The 25644-nt window shown below is 34.9% G+C and overlaps 1 protein-coding gene across 1 annotated transcript in view; it reads right to left on the bottom strand.

The window, feature by feature from the left end:
- The window catches only part of LOC125659290 (uncharacterized), a 42438-nt gene extending 18840 nt beyond the window's left edge, over window positions 1–23598 (bottom strand). The window contains exons 1-6 of the mRNA XM_056150624.1: window positions 23564–23598; window positions 12119–12397; window positions 11230–11358; window positions 9879–10373; window positions 9374–9565; window positions 2026–2261 (exon numbers count right to left, since the gene is read on the bottom strand). Coding sequence (XP_056006599.1) covers window positions 2026–2261; window positions 9374–9565; window positions 9879–10373; window positions 11230–11358; window positions 12119–12392 — 1326 coding nt within the window. The 5' untranslated portion in view covers window positions 12393–12397; window positions 23564–23598. The remainder of the gene's footprint in view (window positions 1–2025; window positions 2262–9373; window positions 9566–9878; window positions 10374–11229; window positions 11359–12118; window positions 12398–23563) is intronic.
- Between the last annotated feature and the right edge of the window lie 2046 nt (window positions 23599–25644).

The following is a 25644-nucleotide window of genomic DNA, read 5'->3' as shown; positions in this document are numbered from 1 at the left end:
ATTGAGCAGGGAGAGATCTATATCATGCCACACCTGCTGTTACACGGGACCTCGGTTTTTCCGTCTCATCTGAAGGACCGCCCCATTTAGTCACCTACTACGACAAGAAAAGGGTATTGAAGACCTATTCTAATCCGAATCCCCACAGGACTTGTCAAATATATTATACGGGAAATATGAAAGTCTTATCATCATCCATTTAAACATTATGCTCAAGATTAGAATTATTGCGGAAAAACAGACAGACGGACAGTCCAAAGTTTGAAGTTAACCCAGTGGTTCTGGAGTAGATGAAAATGTGAAAAGTTTACGGACAGACGGGCGGACAGACAGACGACAGACAAAAGGTGATCAGAATGGCTCACTTGAGATTTCAGCTCATGTGAGCTAAAAACTATATTCCCTGAATCTCAGATTACGGGGATAAAAAGCACGGACGTTTGATCTTAGAAATAAACTCCTAGTCAATGATTGAAAGAGTGGGGAATAGCTTTACAATCTTAAACTATGTTTGATTCTTTCTACGAATTGTCTTTCTTATGTTCTAGAAATTCATTATTTTGTGTGTCAGTGCATTGGCTTGGTGAACAGTAAAGTTAGCATCTGGACACCATATCTGACTTTCAACCTTGGTCTTTGACCTTTTAACCTAAATCAAAAGGGATCTTCTTCAAAGAATATAGAGTAATTGAATGAAATTTGATTGCAAAAACTGATTGACTTTCAGCGACATAGTCTGGAAATTACGGACACACTGATAAACGGATGGACAGATCCAAATCAACATCCCCTGCGAGGGACAAAAATAGAAATGTCACGATCATTTTGCAACAATGTTATGCTTATCAACATAAACTTTACAATGTAAAAACTTTGAACGACAATTTTTTCTTCTCACACATTTTCTGCGAATACATTGCCTTTTAGACCTTTGCCATGTCATATGCATTTATGATATTCATATTTAAAATAGCTCAGTCATCAAATTACCTGGGTTTAAATTCTGCCTACAACGGAATAGGTCACTAAAAGGTACTGTATTAGACGTTCTCGAATTCTTGGCATCTTAATGAAAGTGAATGATTTTTCGGATGAGACCTCAAAAGCCAGATGTGTCAAGGATATATGTGTGGCTTTAGAAATGTGTCAAGGATATATGTGTGACTTTAGAAATGTGTCAAGGATATATGTGTGACTTTTGGCAAGATAAGGAACCCTTACCACAGTTCCAAGGTTCTGTATCAAGGACGTAGATATAGGTACATGTATATGCAATCTGTAATATAACTCGTCGCACTAAACATTCGATACACGATAATATGTTCTGTGTATTACATTTTTTAATCGAGATAGCTTACTGATGAATAAATTAAAGTTACAGGGGTTTCATCAGTCTAGTTTAAAGTCAACATTTTGCAATTCTATGGTCGTTCTAATGATATAATTTGCAAATACAACCTACCATTTGATCAAACGCTGTCTGTCGTGTTCCAACCAATTTTTAGACTGCGTTCTTTACCTAATGACTTAACTACGAATTACTCCGTTTGCCTGATATAGATATAGGGCGGATGTGACAGGTGAAAATGAAATACTTACTTCTCTCAAGCACTTGATCCCATCTCTGTTGTTTTCAGAGGTCTACGTTTTTTCTATTCTCAATTTTGTACTCTTTATAAGATATGTGAGATTGATCACTCACTGTTCGTTATCTTCAGTTTTCCATTAGCTCTGAGGTGTTCATAAGTCATTTTATTCCAACTGGAATGTTTAACTACAGTCAAACAAAACCGTTGTAAACAATTCACCCTTTTGAAATACACAACAATTAATTTATGAGATTATGATTACCCAAATGTTTTCTTCAAGGAAGGCCACTCCTAGGCCCTTAATATGGAATGCTACTGCATTTCTTAAAATTTCATGTTATATTCTGGCATAGTTGGAATTTTGTTTCCACGATTACAAATTACTCACCTATGATACATTGTATCCACACATACAACACAAGGAAAGAGCACAAACCTGAGAAAGACATGTCCATTTTGAATTGAATGTTGATTGATCCATGGACGTTTTACCATGACATAAAGAATTCCTAGCGAATCTTATTCTTTCCACATCGTCCCCCTTTGAGATGTCAGCAGGATTTGGTTCCTTATTCCATCCACTCGTTGGAGGTGTTATTTTCACTGTGTTACGCAGCAGGGTGTACAGAAGAGATGTATCAAAGTCTGCTGAGGTCACAGGTCCCCTGGCACCTACAGTAAAATTCACAAAAAATATATTAAAATTTGTTGCGGTAACTGGTTCATTTGCATCTACTTTATGGTATTGACAATGCATTTATCGAAGTATGTTGAGGTAACCGGTCTACCGGTACCTACAGTAAAGCGTACAAAAGATCTATTGAAACCCTTTGAGGTAACCATTTCACCGACACCAACTTAAGAATATGTTCAAAAGACTCATCAAAAGTATGTTGAAGTAACTGGTTTATCGACACTTACAGTAGCACATAGAAGAGAAACTATTATGTCAAAGTGTTGAGGTAAAGGTTTTATATGCAAATACACCAGTGTTTAAAAGATATTCACCAATGCCTGTGGAGGTAACTGGTTCACCTGTATCTACATTAAGGTGTACAAGAATATATGTGTCAACTAGTGTTGAGGTAAGCGGTATACCTGCGCCAACAGTAGGGTGTAGAATAGAAACTGTATACAGGGGAATATTTGTACCCATTTTATTTTCAGCCCTTTCAATGTCGTTGCCTTACGAAAAAAAATGTATCTTTGGACAGAACTGTGTCGAAACAAATTAAAACGTATTGAAACCGTTTGGAAATGTAAAAGGTTGAGAGATGAAGAAAAAGCCATGGGACGAAAACAACTTTGTTTCTAATACATATCAGACCCTAAAACAGGTGTAAAAGGAGGTTCATCAGTGTTTGTTGATGTAACTGGTCCACAGGTAAACACAATGAGGTAACTGATCTACTGGTACTCACAGGTTGTACAAATATATCAAATGTACCTTCATTAGATAATCGAAAAGAGATATAATATTAGTATGTTAATATGTTAAAGCTGACATGAATCAATAAATACGTACACCTTTCTCATCTTACCCGCCATATTTCTCTCAGGTAGCCTAATTTACTCTATCCGTATATACCCCAATTGTGATTGTCACACCTGAGTGATTTTTCTAGGTGGACTCGACCAGTGCACATCTCCGATAGTAATATATAGGGAATGAGAAACAAATAAAATCACATTTTAAAACATTTAATTCGATTGCCTCTGCCCAAGTGAATGAATCGTAGATTTTCACTGCCTCGTGGCTCATGTTGGCTAGCAACATTCCAACTTTTCGTTTACCGGGTTTGTCATCTAAACCTTGGGCATCTAGGTGTACTAAAAAATTACGTTTGTAACGCTGCCATTCTTCGGCTCCTGTATTTGGATCCGCAGGATTAAAATCGGGTAAAGTTTTAATCTTGTTTCCTGCCTTTTGTGAGTTTAGTCTATAAACTATTTATCTGCGTAACTTTTTGTACAAACCAGTGTCTCTGTGTGGAGCAATGAATTGAGATTCTGACACCATGTAATATCATGATGGCTGCCATCGTGGTAAACAGGAAGTCTTTCTTGATACCCAACATGCGCAATACAATACCAACATTTCAAGAAGGATAATTCTAATTCAGTATATTGCAATAGGGAATGAGAAACAAATAAAATAACATTTTAAACATTATGCTTTGCTCAAAATTACAAAATATTTATTGTATACCAGTGCTACATTCTGGAAATTTAGATAAGTTAGACAAAAATTAAAAAAACAAAAAACGAGAAGCTTTTCTTGCATACTTGCAAGTGCGTGCAAGTATTTGCAGTTTCTTATAAAATAAATGCGGAGAAACCATTTGCCAATTATATACTGATAGAGTGGTATAATCAAAGAACATAAAATATATCATTTATATCAATTCTTGCAAAATAAAGGTGCATGACATATGCATAATATGTAATGCACACGGTATAGTCGCCAAAAAAAAACCCATATCAAATACGGGTGTCTATCTAACAGGTATCGGAGATGTGCACTTACCAAAAATATTAGATTCTCTTTATTCTGATAAATCCACGAAACAAAATGATATACTCCATTTGTATCTCGTTAGAACTTTACAACACGTTGTCATTCCCTTATACAGACTGCGACACACTTCACCCGTGCCAAACAGGGTGTCTTCAATCAGTGGAGATATCAGAGTCGAAAATTGTTCCTGTATTGAATGCTTGTCTGGTCCAGGGTTTTGCAGTTTATAGAAATCGGGAATCTAATATCTGGTTGGATATATTGCGTACACAATTCAAAATTTATCGATGATCATATACAAACTTGGATATACAAATAAGGGAATAATGATCGAAAATATACTTCTGTGTGAAAATGCGGGTATTACATTTGCAATCCATAATAAACAGTTGATTACACAAAGACACATATAAAAGGAAATGTATAAACGAAAATATAGCTTTGTTGTCTCTTTTGGAACCACATAATTATTTACAGTCTCTGTATGCAAGGTGAAGTTAACGAGCATTCATCAATCTCATAACTGCTATAAGCAATACAAAATAGATAGTTGGGCAAACACGGACCCCTGGACACACCAGAGGTGGGATCAGGTGCCTAGGAGGAGTAAGCATCCCCTGTTGACCGGTCACAACCGCCGTGAGCCCTATATCCTGATCAGGTAAACGGAGTTATCCGCAGTCGAAATCAGTGTGCCAAGAACGGCTTAACAATCGGTATGAAACATGTCAGACAGCATTTGACCCAATGCGAGGTTGTACTGACGAACTAGATCGTTATAACGACCAGAGAATTTGCGAAATGCTGACTTCAATCGAGACTGTTGAAACCCCTGTACCATCAACTTGTTTGTCAGTAGCTTACCTCGACTTAAAAACTGACCATACGCAGAACAAGCTCTTGCATATCGAATCAGTTGATATATATAAACACCATATTCAGGTGATAATGGAATATTGCTACATAAATATGGGAAGTTGACGATGGAGAAGCTTATGTCAATATTCATTGATTGAACAGGTGAGAGAGAGAGAGAGAGAGAGAGAGAGAGAGAGGTCCTACTTCGATTTACAATATATCATTTCACATAAGGAAAGAAAATTGATCCCTGATATAAATGTAAGCTTACAGGCATTAAAAATTTCCAGCTATTTAAAAGTTTGTGATTGACAATATATTGGGAACTTACAGGAGTTGATGCTTATAATTGAATTCATTACAAATTAAAAAAAATATATAAGTTTGAACTGTGCATGTAGAAAATACTGACTTTGTATGTTAGAATAACGGGAAAAAAGTAAATTGTCAAAAAAGTTGGGAGAGCAGACCAGCCTTCCTGCCCACCCCAACCCCCTGTATACGTCCCTGAAACAACATACCAATTCATGTTGAAAGAAAAGCGCATATCTGCATTTCATTAAATTCCAAAGGAGCTCGAATTTATGTGTTCCCCTATTAATTATTTTGTATGCAAGATTCGTTCCCGAATTTAGAATCATGCTTTCAGTCAGAGCAGAAATGAATTCATTTTGAAGTACATCTAGTTTGAATGCAAATGTTGGGTTCCTTCTTTTAATTTCATCAGACTCATTAGAACCCCCTCACCCAAACTATGCAGCTTTGTTTTTATTGATATCTAAATCGGTATAAATGAATCCAGATATAAATTATAGAATGTTTTTTCGTGATCATATAGATATTAATACTAATAATGAAAAAAGAAAATGTTTATACTCTTGCCTTTTGCATATCCTACTAATGCAATACAGTATATTGACATTGTATCATATCAAATAAAACGTCAATACGAATTTTACTGATTTATGAATACTAACATCTTATCGAATACATTTGAATTTTAAATTTCGACGTACAGCGGTATGGCCATTGCGCCAGATCTACGAAATGAAAATATTTATGAATAAATTACACTCAAGCCTGAAAGTAATCAGTATGACATGTTACAGAAACGTTAAAACACACAAATGCTATAGTCCTGCAATGCATGCATACGATTTTTCTGAATACATGTATTTATGTATTCGCGAATGAAGTTCCTACGCTTGAAAATATCTTGGTCTTTATGCATTTTGTTTTGTGATTTTGGTTTACCATTCCTTACACTGTGTAAATGAAGGAAAACTTGGTAAAGGGTACAATTCTACACCATACAATTAGTATACATGCATGTGTTGCAAAGCAAAATGTACATGTAATAACCAGACATGTATCGTCATTTTTCATACGGGGGGGGGGGGGGGGGGGGGGGGGGGTACAACAGGGGGAAAATGGAATATTGGATTCTTCAAAATTTCTTGCCATTCAAAATAATAATTTAAAAAGATGAACGAAAACAGCAATAAAATAAAATAAAACACCCAAACAAACCAAGATGTTTTGTCTGATGTTCAAAGTCCTAATGTGGGCGTGAAGGGTTAAAGAGTCTTTTACTTTGACTGCCTCAATAATTTCCCCCTACACTTCATTTTCTTTAATCGTTGGGGTGGGATGGGGTGGTTAGAGTCCTCTACTATGAGTGCCTCATAATATCTTCATTTTCTTAATTGGTGGTGGTGTGTGTCTTCTACTATTATATCAGAACTTTCAAGCTGGGGTCAAGTGGGGGAGGGGTTGTCACTCAATATATCTTTTATTTGCATTACAAAATAACAAAAAATGGAGATTGTTATTAAAGGTGGGGTACAGACACTTTTGTCCCCTCCCCTTGATTCTATGTGCTTGATAACGACGCATAATATGATAAACTCGATTATTACATTTTGCATTAGTACAATTTGCGTCGAGTTCAAGGCAGAACGTAATAAAGCAAAATGACATAAATATATAAGATCTATTGAGCGCCAAATTAGCATGAAAGGAAGTAATTGAAAATAACATTATTTAAAGATGTTTAATTTTTAATTATTGCGTGCTTTAAATGAATCAAATAGATCTGTATTATCAATTAATGAGAGCAATATTGAGTTACTAGTACTGTTCTCTTTTATTGAATTAACGATATCATTTGTCTTAATAAGAGCGCAATTATTACAAGACTATCGGTTCTCTCTCTCTCTCAATCTCTCTCTCTCTCTCCCTCTCTCTCTCTCTCTCGTCGTTATATCTCTCTCTCTCTCATCCCATACACTCGTAGTGTTGTATATGCAAATTATGTATGCATAAACAATTTATGTACCTAAATGATTTCCTGATTTATAAATCTGCAATACTCTGACCAATAAATCATATGGTATAAGGATTCATGCACAATACAGGGTAAATATTATACTCTGATACTTCCCCTGATTGAAGATAGCTGATCGGCACGGGCTAATTGTGTCGCAATCTGTACAATGGACAATGTTGTTTACTGTTGGAATGCAAATGGAGTTCATCGTTTTGTCTCATGGATTATGCAAATAGAGAGAGTGTTACTTGGGGGGGGGGGGGGGGGGGTTGTCACCCAATATATTTTTACTTGCATTACAAAATAACGGCCTCTCACTTCTGTCGGCGCGGGTTCGAAACCCGCTCGCGCCGGTGAGTGAGAAAGTTTCCCAGTTTACTTTTGGAAGGTCGGTGGTCTCTTCCCAGGTACATTGTATCTGGTTTCTCTCTTCCACCAACAAAAACTGGGCGCCACCAGATAACTGAAAAATTGTTGAGTGTGGCGGAAAACATAAAAAAAAAGAAGAAAAAAAATGGATATTGTTATCAAAGGTGGGGGACAGACACTCTTGTCCCCTCCCCTTGATTCTATGTACCTTTGTACTTGACCTTTGCCTGTTGCCCAATCCTGTTGAGTTTCTCAATAAAATATGTTTAAATAAAAAACATTCTATGTGCTTGATAAACTACGCATATGATAAACTCAATTATTACATTTTGCATTACTACAACTTGCGTCGAGTTCAACGCAGAATGTAATAAAGCAAAAATGGCATAGATATATAAGATCTATTGAGCGCCGAATTATCATAAAATAAAGTAATTGAAAATAACATTATTTAAAGATATGTTTAATTTTTAATTATTGCGTGCTTTAAATGAATCAAATAAATCTGTATTATCAATTAATGAGAGTTATTGTTCTCTTATATTGAATTAACGATATCATTTGTCTTAATAAGATCGCGATTATTACAAGATCATCGTTTGAACTCCTCTCTCTCTCTCTCATCTCATACACTCGTGCAGTGTTGTTGTATATGCAAATTATTTATGCACAAACAATTTATGTACCTAAATGATTTCCTGATTTATAAAACTGCAATACTCTGACAAGTAAATCATACGGTATAAGGATTCATGCACAATACAGGGTAAATATTCTACTCTGATACTTCCCCTGATTGAAGATAGCTGATCGGCACGGGCTAAGTGTGTCGCAGTCTGTACAATGGACAATGCTGTTTACTGTTGGAATGAGTGTATCGTTTTGTTTCATGGATTATGCTAATACAGGGAGTTTTACTACTACTTAGAGTATTTTCGACAAGTATACACGTACATCTGCGGTCCTTTATATATATTACGAGTAGACCCAGATAAATAATAGTCGTCCGCATTCGATGCGTTTTCATGGCGAGCATACATGCCATGTTTATAAGTACAGTAGTATTTATGTATTTGCCTTTTACTTGAAGTAATTGTGAATGGTATAGATTGTATACTCTTTGCTTATTCCATTTTATCAATAGATAATAGATGAAATACATGTATTTCTCCACATTTTTGTATAGTTTTGACATATTTGCTGCAAATGTACGCACATTCACGTAAAGAAAAGGCATTCTATATATATTTATCCAAATATATATATTTAGAATGATTTACTACTGTACGATATGTTTGTTATAATTTTGAGCACTGCGTGGTGTTCCAAAACGTGATTTCATTTCTTCTTGATGTCCTATAAATTAGTATCGGAGATGTACATGTTACCTGTCGAAGCTACCCGCACAGGTAAATCGACACTGATGTGAAGTGAAGCGTAGCAAAGCTCGTCCCCTTATATACCATGCGAACCCTGATACATATAACAATAGAAACTATAACTAATATGGCGGATTAGCAGAGAAATGTGGCGGACATATAGAATTATACTATATTTATTAATTCATGTCAGCTTTAATGTATGGTTGGGTGACTGTTTCATAGGTTTAAACAGCACAAAACCCAGCCTTAGGTATAACTATGACCTTGTGCTAAATGAACATTAGATACATTGATTGTGGATCTATATATTCAATTATAAACTTCTTACCTGGATATAGGATGGCAATCTGTTGCACTGTACAGTGTTTTAATTTTGGTTTTACATTCTGTAGGTGATTTGTCAGAGACATAGGTTTGACAAATGAGTCGAACAGAATCCGCAAGGCCTGGGTACCAAGCTGAGCCATAAGAAAGTATCGTAGGAAATTGTTCTCTTCATCTGTAATTGTGTTTTGTGTGCCTAAAATACACATACAGATAAAACAATCAAAACAAAGACAGAAACCACTGTAGATGTTGTTGTGAGACGATTTTTTATAGATCGCATTTAAATATACATATTACTTATCAGTTTTCAGGTATCTGGGAGTTAAAATTTCTAACTAACTGGAGAGAAGAATTCGGACCATATGCTATAGCATGAATATGGTTATCATATATCTTTGCACACAAATGCCATGCCATTAATATGTCATCATTAAGCAAATCTGGTGAAAATGAACAAAATGTGAAATAAAGTCTGAGACAAATCTCCACGTTCTGTTGCTACTCACAATGCACAGAGGTAGCAGGGACCGGTAAAACGTAACTTCCTGTTGAAGCCGATGTGGAAACACACGGCACGCTGGATGTCGTTATCGTATGGCTGGGTGTTGTCGTGGTGTTTGACAAGAGATTGACTGTAGAAGAAAAGACCAGAGAGGATGTTGATGATGAGGTGGCTGTTGTTGCAGGGTTCTGTATCGCTGATACTGTTGTTGAAACTGAGGCAGTGATTGATGTTGCTGAAGTTACTGCTGTTATTGCGGTCGTTGGTGTACCTGCTGTAGTTGTTGCTGGTATTGCTGTCATTGGTATTGGTGTTGCTAATACAGCAATACTTGCTGTTGATCCAACATTCAGTGAAGACGAACTGATGGCTGACGAGGTCTGTGTCTGAGACGACTGACATGGTGTCGTCTGACAGACAGAGGGACTGGTGGTTGTCACAGACGTGTGAGGTTGTATACTGGAGGCAGTAGAAACTACAACAGGCACTTCTGTGTGCACTAGACACAAATAAAATGTTTCTTTAAAACATAAAAACAATAAAAGAAATTACCATGATATTCAGGTTATAAACCGATGGTAGCTTAGTGGTTACAGTGTTCGCTACATAGCTGGGAGGTCATGAGTGCGAGCCCATATTATTGGTAATTTGGATGTTTGTTTTAGGTCTCCTCGAGAATTTTTCACTCATATTGAGACGTCACCAGCTGTAGGTGTCGTAACACAAATTTAGATATATGCTTAGCGCTCAAGGTCGTAGCATTAAGGGTTATTTCACGTGCGAACACTTGTCGCGACACGGGACGTCCGTTTTCAAGGTCTTATCCCTATGACCCGTGATTCTTACCTCTAAATGCTGAGCGTTTTATGAAGGAGAAATCACTACCCTATGTTGGGTTTGGGTGACCATGACACGATCTCCGGTTAGGTGAGCTACTGCGTGGCTGCGTCAAAACTAAATTGAAGGTAATGATTGTTTTTTTTCGCCAAGCGAAATGTATCAGAAATCAATATCATGGATATTTCGGGTATAACCTGAAAATGGAGCTCCCATGTCGTGAAAGGTTTTCAAAGTTTATCTAAAAAACCACAGTTACAACTCTGAGTGGTAAGAATTGGTCTAAAATAGCAGTATTTCAAATACAGGTGATAATATCTTAATATGAATGAAAAAATCTGAAGAGCAACAACAAAATTTCATATACAAGAATTATGGTTGTGCAAGCTCCCAGCCACCTCTAATAACATATACTCTATTTTCATAGGGTTATCACGACAAAGACATTGTATAATGTAAAATTGTGTAACGTCTAGAGGTGTGCGTTACTGTCTTTACGACAGCTAGTTATAATTTACCATTTCTGACCCCTAATCTCATTTTCTTTGTCATAACATTTTGGTTTTCCAGCTTCCGTTTTCGCCCGGGACACGTGGTATTGAAGGGATGTAGTCCACATCGAGAACCTTTGTTTCTCTGTCCCCTCTCTACAATGTTAAGTGATATATTTAAGCACACACGAGATTACAAATATTGCGAATTCGAAGCGTTCGCATTTCTATATCATAAAGCATTCCTTCCCTTCCTTTGTGAATACCTCAATAGGATCAAACAATGGTCATTACCATTATGATAGAAAGGACATTAAATGATAAGTGTATATGTGTCTGAGTTAAACATACAGAAGATTACCGTTATTTGATGCTTTGTGTCAGTAAATCACGTGTTCTATCAACTTTTACTGCCTTAATGTTTTGTGAATTATTCAACAAGAGCAATGCCCAGAAACTGTTTATGATCGAAATGACAGGCAATGTGTAATAGATATCTCTCTAGGTAACGTAAAATGAAATCATTATTATCCATTTATTCGTGTATATAATTTCTAGATTTAACAATTCATGTATGCAAGGTGAAGATAACGAACAGTGATCAATCTCATAACTCCTACAAGCAATACAAATTAGATAGTTGGGCAAACACGGACTAATCTTTACATTTCTAACTGTTTTGTCTGCGATTAATGTGTTAATGTCCCCAAAACTTCCTTAGTCCATGCAATGTGAAAGACCAGTAGGTGGGGACTATTGGAATTAGGATGGAACGCTATATGTCTTTCAATTTTTTATCACTCTCTAGTTTGAATGATATGTGAAGTAATTAACAATGTTGAAAGCGTTTTAACTCCTGCATAACGACTTCACAGTTTGTTAAGTATATTCCTTAAGTATATCAATAGGTATTTACCTCGCTTCAGTCGTGCTACCTCAGTCAATATCTTATGCCTTTGACCAAATATGTCGATCCCTACTTCACGAAGATCTGCATGACTTAGATCCATTAACATCTCCATAGTGATGCGTTGTTGGGAAAACAAAGGAATTAAACTTTTTTCACCGATCCTCCGCAAAAGTTTAGATACGACCTTGTCTTCAAATTCAGGTGTTTTCTTTCTGTCCGTTGTATCATCGTCTTTATCATCACTCCCTTCATCGCTTTTGCTACTTTTGCTGTTCTCCATTTCACCTGTAACAGAAAGAGCAGAAATGCAACGGAAGAGACCAAAAGTTAAATTCGAGCCCCCACCCGGGTGTCTAGTTCGGTGATAAAACAACTGAGCCATCCGGCAGCAGGTGCTCCAACTCAACTGACCTCTAAACAAATGGCAGACCGATGCTTTAATGTTATTATTTGAAGACAAACATTTCTATGTGTAACATAAGCTGCTGACTTGTTGCAGAGAGTTGAAAACAGGGTTAGAAGAAATCAAAAAGAAAGAGGAAACCTTAGATGAGAATCTTCACACATTTCTCAAGGAACAAGGCGGTAAATATATACAAAATAACTAGTTGAAATCCTTCGCAAGCGCGGGAAATCACAATGAAATAATATCGCATAGATCTGTATCCTCCGAGGCACCTGATCCCATCTCTGGTGTGTCTAGGGGTCCGTGTTTGCCCAACCATCTATTTTGTATTGCTTATAGGAGTTATGAGATTGATCACTGTTCGTTACCTTCACCTTGCATAGAGGAAAGACTTCTTAAATGCGTGTTTGATTTATTGCGCACTTGAATTGAATATTCAAATGGATATGAGAACTTGAGTAATTGAGTGCATAAGTTATGCTATAGTCATTGATTTCATATGCAGTAAACAAAACTTGATCATTAGGAAGTCACTTGGAGCTCCAAATGAAATGTTCCTTGTGTAACATATCAAATGATCTCTCTCCGCATTGAATATTACATAATGGTTTTAGGACTGCAATTGTAATCTGTCTTGTCGAATAGTTGAACAAAGACAAAATGAAAGGTCGTTCATAATTTCATAATCTGAAACTCGGTATTGCTAATGTTCTTACAGGTAGTGTACAACATAATTTTGGTAAAATGCTTTAGTCATAAGGCACAAACTTCCTAGAAGAGTCCCGGACCATCTGATATCTGGCATATTGGACAATTTTTGACTTTTTACTTACTTTCAAGATCTGTATCACCACAAAACATGAACAACCAAAATAAAAAAAAACTTGTTTATGTTTATCCAATGTGTTGGTACGTATCATTAAGTGTAATTGAATTGTCACAAAAAGTCTTAACAGTGACTTCTATAATCACGTAATTTAGAACATCGAAAATATCAGACGAATACCGTATTTAAAATGTATCGATGTGTCAGATCGTTGGTCTTGGGAGGGAGATGATATGTATATATGATACATATATTCCTCACACATGTCATCGGAATAATAACTAATTAACACGCCAGTTTTGAGATGCGAACTCTTCTGTTTACGAGGTGCATTTAGTGGAATTTTGAATGACTAAGTGGGACAGAGTGGACCTACAGTCAGCGAGGAAGACGATGAAATGTATTAAAGGCGGCTTCTCTTTTAATATGTAAATGTGATAAATACAAAATACTATCGAAAGAAATGGTTTACTAAAGTGGAAACATAAAAACAATGTCATATTTGCAAGTAATGTCTTTGATATAGTACTTATGCCCACCGAAATAACGTGATATGATAAGAACTCTTTGTATTTAATTACTCCCTAAATACTTATAACTTACTTAGTTTGTGTATCAGTCGATTTCGGGTGATCTAACAGTGTATGAGAAACTTACTGAGTACATTCACTTACGCATTGATGAATATTAGTCCCACTCCCGCGTGTAAACAAATTGTTTCGCGCCTCACTATATACGAGAGTTCTCCAAAGGGAAATAACTCAGGTATATCTCGAAACCGGCGTATTAAAGAGCTTGATCATGATATATAAGACGCATGCATCACAGCGCCCACCCGAACCACATAGTTTGCTAATACATAGATGATATTGGGACATCCTGCTATTAGATCACACTAAATGTCTCGGGGTGGTTTTGTCTCATTTACACATTGCAGGGTTATAGGTTTGCCGTTGGAAAGATTCTAAAGAATTCTCACATTGATTTTGATATATTCTACTGTCATAAGGGGTTGTCTTCCAAGTTGTAAAAAATAAAAAGAAGATATAGATTTTATCGGTCACCCGAGTTTGCACAATTTCTAGTCTTCAGAAATCATTATGTTACCTGTTTGCTTTTCTACTTCTCCATTTTAGCTCACCTGTGCCGAAGGCTCAAGTGAGCTTTTCTAATCAAAATTTGTCCAGCGTCTATTGTCATCGTCGGGGTTAACTTTTCACATTTTCATTTTCTTCTCCAGAACCATAAGACCAATTTCAATCAAATTTGACACAAATCATCCTTGGATGAAGGGGATTTCAGTTTGTTCAAATAAAGGGTCATACTCTTTTAAAGGGAAGATATTCAGGAAAAGCCAAAAACAGAGCGCTGTCATTTAATAATCTCAAGAACCACTGAGCCAGAAAAGAACTACACACGTTAACTTTGGATTCCTGCCAACATTATCAACTCATATAGTTTTAAAAGCTTTGTAATTTTGCCAATGATATTTTTTTTTAAATACAAAGTAGAATCCATTAGAAATTGATTATTAACTTTAATACCAGTGTTGATTAAATACAAAGTAGAATCCATTAGTAATTGATTATTAACTTTAATACCAGTGTTGATTACATAATTACTCTTAATTTCTACTCCTTTTGATTAGGTAGAAAATTATGTTAATTGGAACCGGGGTTTAAAACATCATTTATTTCAAAATGTATATTGATATCAATAAATGACCATTTGATTTGTCAAATTACTTTATACTATAGAGTAAAATATTGTTAGTCTTCCTTTCTCACTCTTTAAAATCATTTTCAGTTGTTCATAGAGTGAACATTTTCGCTATTTTGGTCTGTAAACTTGTGTCTCCGTGAAACAACAAAAGTTTAAGTTAAAGATTCGCTAAATAACAAAGTATAATACCTGCAAAAAAGAATTTGTGTTTCACGGGGGTTGATGTTTTAAAAATATTTTCCGTTTTCCATTGATTCCTATAGTGCAATACTTAAGGCCAATTCAACTTAATAAGTAGATTACTATATAGGGTCAACAAAACGTATGGGGCGGGTGGGAGGATTTTATTTTTTAATTTTTTTTCTGAGAAAAATATTAAAGACATGATTTTTTTTTTCAACAGATGTGCATCATTTAATGACAGGTGGATATCAATCTATGTTATTTTCACAGACATCATTCCACGTTAAGTTTTAATTTCAAACAGAAATATACCTAACTTCTTCAAGACTTACGTCTGTAAGAACGCGAGAAATTAAGAAAACCATATAGATCTATTTTCCTCACGTGGCTTTTCACGTTGTTATACTGGAAATGTAAACAAGAAGTGTAAATACCGGAGTCAGACATGAAAATATTCCGGAAATCGCAAATTTCACAAAATAAAAAAAATCAGGGCGGACCAATTTTTGAGGGGCGGGCGGGGATGATAATATATCAATTAAAGGTCAAGTGTAATAAAAATAGATTTGAAAATAAAGTTTATAATTCATTAAAACCCGTTTTGAAAAGTTTATTGATGTGTTTATTATTTTTTGAAATCCAGGTAAATGCGCAAAATACTTATTCCAAAATCGTTTATAGAAACGAATGAAGAAATTATCGCCCTTTCTTATGACGTCATCTGAGACATTACTGTAGTTGTTTACGCCAGTATATCATCGTTTTAATTTCTGTGAGAAATTGCCAGTTTTAGCAACATCGTGGATAGTGACGGTGAAATACCGTAGATACACTTGAGTTTAGGGATTCAACCTTTTATATTTGTACCTGCACCCGTTTTGAAACCATCCGATAGTCTATGTTCGACAAATATCTCATAGGAATCTCAGTTAGAAATTATTTACCGAGGCAGTCCATAGAAAAGTGGGAATGGTATTGGAAAAAATGTTCTATCAAAAGATAACCTTTGTATTTTACACAATCTAGGCTAATCAAAATCAGACTTCATAGATACTCGCCGTATACTCTATTGTAGCGATTGTGAGCGTATTTTTAAAACTAGATTGACTCTCACGTTTGTATTTTTTAAATGGAATTTACTGGTATGAGATTGATCAGATTCAGATTATAATGTGTTTAGCTAGATATATATTTAATTGAAAAATGCCTTTTTGAAAAAAGAACAACAAAAGACAAAAGAAAAAAACTTATTGTGCACAACGTTATTTGTACCTTTTTAAAAAAGAAAAACATCTACATGTAGATACAATATCATAAAATGTAAATTAGGCCTATTAGTACATGTAATTTCTTCACAACACACGTCAAATGTGAAATTGAAATATTACGGCACAAAGTTAACGAACTGTAGCATTTTGAGGTGTGAAATTTTGCCTTAATGATTCATGATATATTAATTAAGGTAGCACTTAAAACCATATTCGGAAAAGGAAAAACTTGTACTTGTTTTCATAATGAACTTGAAGAAAAAGCTTTGGAAATTGGACTGACCTAATAAATAAGGTTTTATCAAAATGGGTTTTTTAAATTGAATTCATTTCCATTTTTACTATATTTTATTTTTTCAAAATATATATAGTGAAGAAATGATATGATGAGTCCCTTATAAATATAGTACGAGTACGACAACATTCGAAAGATATTTCATTTAATAAAAGAAATAAAATCAATTTGAACTAGGTAATGGGTGACATTAATTTATATGTGCAATCGCAAACCCATTGAATACAATGTCGCATTAAAGCATTCAGTGGTGGATGTAGAGAGGGGTGGATTGCATCCCCCCTTAATTTGGGTTGAACTTTTTATATAATTAAAATACATCCCTCCACTTGTTTTGTAGGATGTCCAGTTAATCATCACTTTGCACTTTGTTTATAGTCAAACAGGATGATGCGTCGGGGTTGATGGAAACCTGATCCTCGTTAATTAAAGTGTCACTCACTGATCCTCGTGACTTGTCACAAATCTCAGTGTCTCTTTTCAGTTTCAGTGTCCAAATTCTTCGAAATTTAGGGTCTTTGGGGGAAAAGAAACATACTTAATCCCTGTCCCGATTTGACATTGCAGTTCAAAGCAGCGCATTGTACCATAAATACAGGACTTTTCTATGTAAACACTATATAAAACCCTATCAATGCAATCGAAAGTTGTCTCAGATGACGTCATAAGCTACGAGCGATAACTCACGTCACGACACATTTATCGATCGCTCAGGTAAAAGTTTGATAGCGTCGTGTACTTCACGCCAAGTGATTTTTATCAAAATTGCCATGGAAATTAATCCATAAGTCTACGACAGACATTTTTCTGTGTAAAAGTGAAGTTTTTTGAAAATCACCGTACTTGACCTTTAAGTTGAATTGGCCTAATTTCAACCCAACTCATATAGTTATCTCTCTTTGTTTGGTCAAATAAGTCAACTTTTATGAAAAATCACATGATTATCTATAATGATATAAAATCATTTAAAATATATTAACCTTTGAAAATTGACCCGAAGGTAGGCGGCGAAACGTTACTATCGTTCGCAGTTCTTTGCATGAAAGATTCTTGACATAAAGTAGATTCAAGTTTCGTCAAACCATGGTCCCTTGGGATAAGGTGAGGCCAAAATAGGGGAGTAAGAAAACCTAAACCTAGAAATTATCTCCTGAAATATGCATATGGATTCCTTATTGTGAGACCTTACATTTAAATGTGAAGATAACGAGCAGTGGTCAATCTCATGAATCCTTTAGGGAATACAAAATAGAGAGTTGGGCAATCTCGGAACCCTGGATATATTGTAAAAGTGGTTATTTACACGTGGGGAAAACTTACACTAATTACGCAGTCAAGTAATAAGGGCGTAAATTTCCCCCACGCGTATAGCTATAAATGTTTGATATAACATTACATGTGTATATCACATTCTCAGTTACCGCGTATTTCCCACCACACGTAATGTTGGACGTGGAAAAACGTGTACTTAACCCGCAGCGTAAATAACCACTTTTACAGTACCAGAGGTGGGTTGTATATAGGAATATGTATAGAAAATATCGTTTTATAATCACAGCAGCTGAACAGCAGAACCAAGGTAACTCAGGTGACCTCTTATCATACTTTGTACTAGGAGAAAGATATATCAGTAAGACTACCACACATAATTGATCATTTAATTTCGTTTATAGAAGAGAAAGTTTCATCATTCCATGACAAAATTCTATTTTCTAGTCGAGTTCGAATATTAATGAAAACAGTTTCCTTCTGCCGGATGTCCAGAAATACGGAAAGATCTTGAATGAAATATAACGCATTTTCAATAAATTACTAACTTTTCCCCAAACTTAAGCCTCAGTTTCCATGGTTTTCAGAAGTCTGGTAGACAAAAGAGGATTCTTGACGTGTTCAATGTCATAATAAAACAGTTGGCTGCTAATTGTCCAGAAGTAACGAAATAATTCATAAAAAATAATGTACCTTCAAAATGTTATGAACGCATCCCCTGGAGCCTGAAAACAGAGGCAATGAATTTTCATAGAGGGTTCATTGCTCATCATAATCATGCAAACAGTTTGTCTGGTTGATGTCCAACAGGAAAGATAGAAGATTTTCTGTTGCATTTCCTACACATAATAGAATGGCCAATCTAACCCCACCCTAGTACCTTAGGGTCATAAATTTCACAGTTTTTGTAAACGGCTATTATAATCATACTAATACTTTCACTGCTTGACGTCCAGGCGTACAAAAACTTTTGAAGGTAACAAATTTTGATGGGTTTGGCCACACATCTGAGGCTCCAGGAAAGCAGAGACCATGAAATTCCCAATTATATATATATATATATATATATATATATATATATATATATATATTATGTTCAAAAGTTAATCATCGACGCACGGAACAGACAGCAGTGATACTGGTGAGTATCTGCATTCTATCATTTTTCTGAAAAATATCTTAATTATCGAACCAAAAACCAAAAGAAAACACAAGGAATATCTTTATTTGGAACCCCGATTTTATTGTAACCTTTATGGAAAATAATGCACCTATAAATCAGTCATTCTGCTTATCTCCCTTTGTTAAACCCTCCACATAATAGAGAGATCATTCTCCCCAGAGTCTAGTCTAGGTTACCTACACGTTTGTCAATGCAGTGTTCTACGAGACAAACGTCTAGGAGCATTCTACGATAAACATTTACACTCCATAACGAGGCTTATCCGAATTTTGATAAAGCAGCTGATTGGTTGATGCATAACGATGACGGACGCAGTCGAAAAGAAGATAAACAAAGTTTTATCGAATTCTCGCTGAAACCTTTACAGAAAGTGTGTTTACTTAAATTACAGTGGCGTAGCTTCCATTGAGGCAACCGAAGCAGCTGCCTCGGTAAAAAAAAAAAAAACAACAACACCTTTTACGTTGTTAAAATGTCGATAGCTTCTGCCTCGGTAATATTCGAACCCAAGCTACGCCTATGAATTAGCAAATAGGTCAGACGTGTTGGCAGTATTACCAACAGGCTATGGGAAATCGCTATTGTATACGATTCTACCGCAATTAATGTTTGAAGAAGACCTGCATAGTAATACTGGTTCTCGTGAAGTCAGCATAATTCTGGTCATATCGCCACTGGTTTCGAACTTGCAAAAACACAACGTTTGCTTTCTTGAGAACAAGCGACACATAAACTGACATTTGGAACAACAGCTGTGATGTTTGTTTTCTTTGGTGTCACCATTTCCGTTTTTCGATAGCGCCCCCTCGCGTTGTAATATTTTTAAATTGAACGCTCCAAGGCGTTTGAGTGGGAAGTCAAACGGCTTGCGTGACCTAGGCTACCCAGAGTCCAGTCTGACAGTCGAGGTACCAGGATGTAAACAATCTCGCAAAATCTCGTCAACAACATGACCTATACACGTATAAACCAGTAATTTTAATTACCTCTCTTTACAGAGTCAACCAAAGCTCAATCGTTGAAAAGTCATGTGTTTCTTCTTTACCAAATGTGAGAGTTGACTACTGTGAATTAGAGCCTACAGCTAATCATTAAGTTCCATACAAGTTTATGGGTTATCCCGCGCTGGGGTATTATTGTATAGCTGACTGCAATTGATTGGGAAATAACAAATGTCAAAATTAATCAGAAAATTGCAAGGAATCGTTAAGATACATTTATATTGTACAAATAATGATAATGTAATAAATGTAATGTCCATGATCAAACGCAACTGAAGATAAAGAAAATAGTTTTCTTACCATATAATGTCGCACGTTTTGTGGGTGACAAATAAGAAAATACAAATTACTAAGTTAGGTTTTACACAAAAGACTGCATAAAAGCATTCACAATTAAGTCAGTCATTTGGCACGATAGATTTGCCTGTTGAGTAATTTAAATATTCGTGACATTTTATTGTTCAATAGGACCATAGACAACCATAGTTCTGTGTCTCTGTGTACAAACGAACTCTGGCGGAAATTTGACTTCTAGAGTGCTTCCCAAATTGTAAAGTCGTTAGAACTTGAATAAAAAATGAATTATTTAGTTATAAACCTATACTAAATACTTCCATTATAATCCAAGTAGAGGGTAACATTATCCATGCGGAGTATCGTGTAAATCTTACAGTATTAAGTAAAATGATTTATGCAGTATAAATAATATATCGTGTGATTTCTATTCAAGTGCCTATCGTTGACAGACATTTTGTACCGGTCATAGTTTGATCGTTAATGGCTGTAGCAGGTTTTTGTTCACGAGCAGTGCCTATAACAGCATTAGTAAGATGTATTGACGTATGTAAACAAGTACATTAACGTTATCTAAATTCTAGATTCTGTTTTGCGATCAATTTAATCCTTCGCCTGACCTTCTAGACCTCTAGGTTTTAAAAATTTCATCCGAAAAACCCCAAGACTCTCACTTCTCAAAGCAGAAGGTTCGGTGTTTGAGCAGCCATTGCCTAGTTTTACTTTGTTTGTCGGAAACGGCTGGGGTAATTGTACGCGTTTTATTGATGAAAGTTCTATACGAAAGTCGTCTTAGAATTTGTTTTATTACGCGTCTAACTGAGAAATAAAAAATGGAAACATTCCACTCATGTTGATATGTAGATTATTGATGCTATTTCTTATCGCAAAAGGTATCTCTAAGGGGACACTCAGAGTTTGATCAGGGTCGGTCACCCATTTATCATTTGTATTCCCATCCATTTGAATGTTTAAATTGCTAATTCTAAAAAAAAAATTCCGATTTCTGTTTGACATATCACAGATCTATCAAACAGTGCACGCATATGAACTAGTTATAGAGAGGATATCATAACATAGTTATAGAGAGAATATCATAACATAGTTATAGAGAGGACATCATAACATAGTTATAGAGAGGATGTCATAACATAGTTATAGAGAGGATATCACAACATAATTATAGAGAGGATATCATAACATAGTTATAAACAGGATATCATAGCATAGTTATAGAGAGGATATCATAACATAGTTGAAGAGAGGATATCATAACATAGTTATAGAGAGGATATCATAACATAGTTATAGAGAGGGTATCATAACATAGTTATAAAGAGGATATCATAACATAGGAGATTTGTGTTCTGCGCCTGTTCTCTCAGAATTACATTACATTATGTAGTTATATAATGTAATGTCTATAGTTCGAGAGATTCATTTAATCAAGAGAGATGATTTATATATTTCTATAGCAGCCGTTTTCACACTTATTCCTCTTTAAAGATATATCATACATTTTATGATATATCTTGTAAAAGTTAAAAGATATCGTCTAAAATTTATGAGATATCTTATATCCTTTATAAAATATCTTATAAAAGATACAAAATATATCTTCTATTTTTTCTTTAAAAGATATCTTATGAAACATATAAGAGCTTATGTTTGTAAGGTATCTCAGACTTTATAGGATATCTTATATATTTCATATGATATCTTTTACATGGATTTTTTAAAGATAATTCAAACTTTTTAGATATCTGATGACTTTTATGTATTTCCTAACTTTTATATGATATCTTATATATCTGATAGGATATTTTATATATTTTATATGATATCTTATATATTTTATAGGATGTCTTATATATTTTATATATTTCATATGATCTCTTCTATATTTTATATGACCTCTTATATATTTTATAGGATATCTTATATATTCTTATATATCTTATATGATATCTTATATATTTTATATATCTTAAACACGATTTTTTAAAAAGATACTTCAAACTCTTTAGATATCTGATGACTTTTATAATATATTTCCTAGCTTTTATATGATATCTTATAACAAAAGTTTATAAGATATCTTACACATTATATAAGATATCTCAAACTTTACGATAAATCTTGTTTAATGTACAAGCTATCTTATAAAGTTTATGAAGTACAAAGAACAACCAGATTGTCAAATTTTCGGGACGACCCGTCCCTTATTCAGGACAAACGAAAAGAATTACACAATGTGGCCAATATCAACAGAGAATAATAACAAAAAGTACATATAAATACATCTAGCACTACAAGTACACTAATCTACAAACGTATCTACAAAGCAGACTACATGTGGTGTTTTTTTTTTTTTGGTTTTTAAGCTTGTCAATCAATGTTAAAAGCGTGGCGAATTAGGACACACACCCACCCACCCACCCACCCACACACACACACACACACACACACACACAAAACTTTGGTTTATGGAAGATAATGCACCTATAAATCAGTCATTCTACTTATTTGCCTTTGTAAAACCCTCCACATGATAGAGAGATCATTCTCTCCAGAGTGCAGTCTGACAGTCGAGGTACCAGGATGTAAACAATCTCGCTAAATCTTGTCAACAACATGACGAGATTTACAAAACCTATACTAAAAACTATAAACTAGTAATTTAGAGTATCTCTCTTTACAGAGTCAAGCAAAGGTCAATCGGTGAAAAGTCAATTTTTTCTTCTTTATCAAATGTGAGAGTTAACTACTGTGAATTAGAGCCTATAGCTAATCATTAAGTTTCAAACAAGTTTATGGGTTATCTCGCACTGGGGTATTACTGTATAGCTGACTGCAATTGATTGAGAAATAACAAATGTCAAAATTAATTAGAAAATTGCAAGGAATCGTTAAGAAACATTTACATTATACATAAATTGATAATATGATCAATATAATTTCCATTATCAAACGCAAATGATGATTAAGAAAATTGCTTTCTTACCATATAACGTCGCAATTTCTGTGGGTGACAAATAGGAAAATACAAAGTGCTAATTCTGGTTTTACACAAAAGACAGCATTAAAAGCATTCACAATTAAGTTAGTCATTTGGCACGGTAGATTTGCCTGTTGAGTAATTTAAATATTCGTGACATTTTATTGTTCAATAGGACTATAGACAACCATAGTTCTCTGTGTATCTGCGTGCAAACAAACTCTGGCGGAAATTTGACTTCTGGAGTGCTTCCCAAATACTTCTCATTACCAGCTCGTTAGAGTTATCGCGCTTTGATGACTTTTGTGCGTCATTGGTAAGAAAATGCACAAGTCTCGCGAGCAAGTGCGAGATTACTGGGACATAAACGAAATGGTCATACCACCCCTCCCCCTTTTTTAAGAGTTAAAATACACGGTGTATTTTTAAATAGGATGACCATTGGTCAAACTGCATTTTTCAAATATTCTAACACAATCGTATTAAAAATGTTACATGTTTTCAAACTCCACAACACCTATTTTAAAAATTCCAAACAATGATGTTCTCTGTCCTAAATCCATCAATATTTTGTAATTTTCAAAATAGCTTAAATGCAGTTTGGAAACGCATAAGTTGTGTTAATTATTGTTATAAACGTCTTTAAAAATGCAGTTTGGCATATATATAACTTGTTCTAAAATATGGAAATTGAAGGGGGGGGGGGGGTGTTCGTGTACGATTACCAAGTCCATGTCATATGACCTGTCCTAATTGTATGATAAAATAGAATGTCTTCATAGTCTGACAGAATAACTTTAAAAACATATTAATCCCATTAATTACAAGAACAGTTATTGTGTCGGATGTGCATATTGGATTTTCCCTTCACAGTTCTTCTTGCGATTGATGCTTTATATCGATCAGATTTGGCAGATTTAGTACCTGCACTCCCTCACATAGTTTAATAAGTTCGTCTGTTTTCTTGTAAGAATAATCAATTTCTAAATTTTTCTTTAGAATTTTAATCAGTGTTGTGGTTTGCAGTCGGTTATATATAATATGTATCCGATACCATAATTTATATTATGAAGGCCTTAGTAATGGAATGAGAGTACCAAACCCCCGTATGCGTAACCCGGACGGAGTTTACCCAAGATTGAGCGGAGATATAAATGTCTAGGTGTTGCGTGATTGGCTAATATCAAGAGTGAAATTATTTGGAATTGAAAGAAATATTATAGAGGTTCAAATTAATTGTCAGGATGAAAAATTATCGTACAAAATCGAGAAATGACTGAGGAAATTAACATGGTAGGGGTGTGCTTAAAATGAAGTGTGTAATTTACTGCAGATTGCTATGTGTTTTAAAAAAGTATAAATATGGCCTATAAAAGGCACGGGACCCTATATATTTTTTCTCATTTTTTATCAACACTTGGAATGAACATTGAAATGTTTGCGGTGATTTATTTAAAATCGATATAGTTAATTAGTGAGAGGGCCAAAGGTTAACATTGAGGTCTATGGGAAATGAATTGGTACTCTTTTCCCGTTTACGTATGTTGTCCCGGTAGCACGACTTTACGCGCCTTTAATTTGAAGAGTTTCACTAATGGAAATGATAAGTATTGTAAAGTCCTTAGAACTTGAATAAAAAAAATGAATTATTTAGTTATAAACCTATACTAAATACTTACATTATAATCCAAGTAGAGGGTAACATTATTCATGCGGAGTATCATGCAAGTATTAAGTAAAATGGTTTACACAATATAAATAATATATCGTGTCATTTCTATCCAAGTGCCTATCGTTGACAGACATTTTTTACCGGTCATATTTTGATCGTTAATGGCTGTAGCAGGTTTTTGTTCACGAGCAGTGCCTATAACAGCATTAGAAAGATGTATTAACGTTTGTAAAAAGTATATCAACGTTATCTAAATTCTAGATTCTGTTTTGCTATCCATTTAGTCCTTCGTATGATCTACTAGACGTCTAGGTTTTAAAGATTTCATCTGAAAAACAACAAGACTCTCACTTCTCAAAGCAGACGGTTCGGTGTTTGAGCAGCCATTGCCTATTTTTACTTTGTTTGTCGGACA

This window comes from Ostrea edulis, chromosome 9 (genome assembly GCF_947568905.1).
Source record: "Ostrea edulis chromosome 9, xbOstEdul1.1, whole genome shotgun sequence".
NCBI lineage: Eukaryota > Metazoa > Mollusca > Bivalvia > Ostreida > Ostreidae > Ostrea > Ostrea edulis.
The sequence above is the reverse complement of the archived record's forward strand: the minus strand, read 5'-3'. Positions and strand labels throughout refer to the sequence as shown.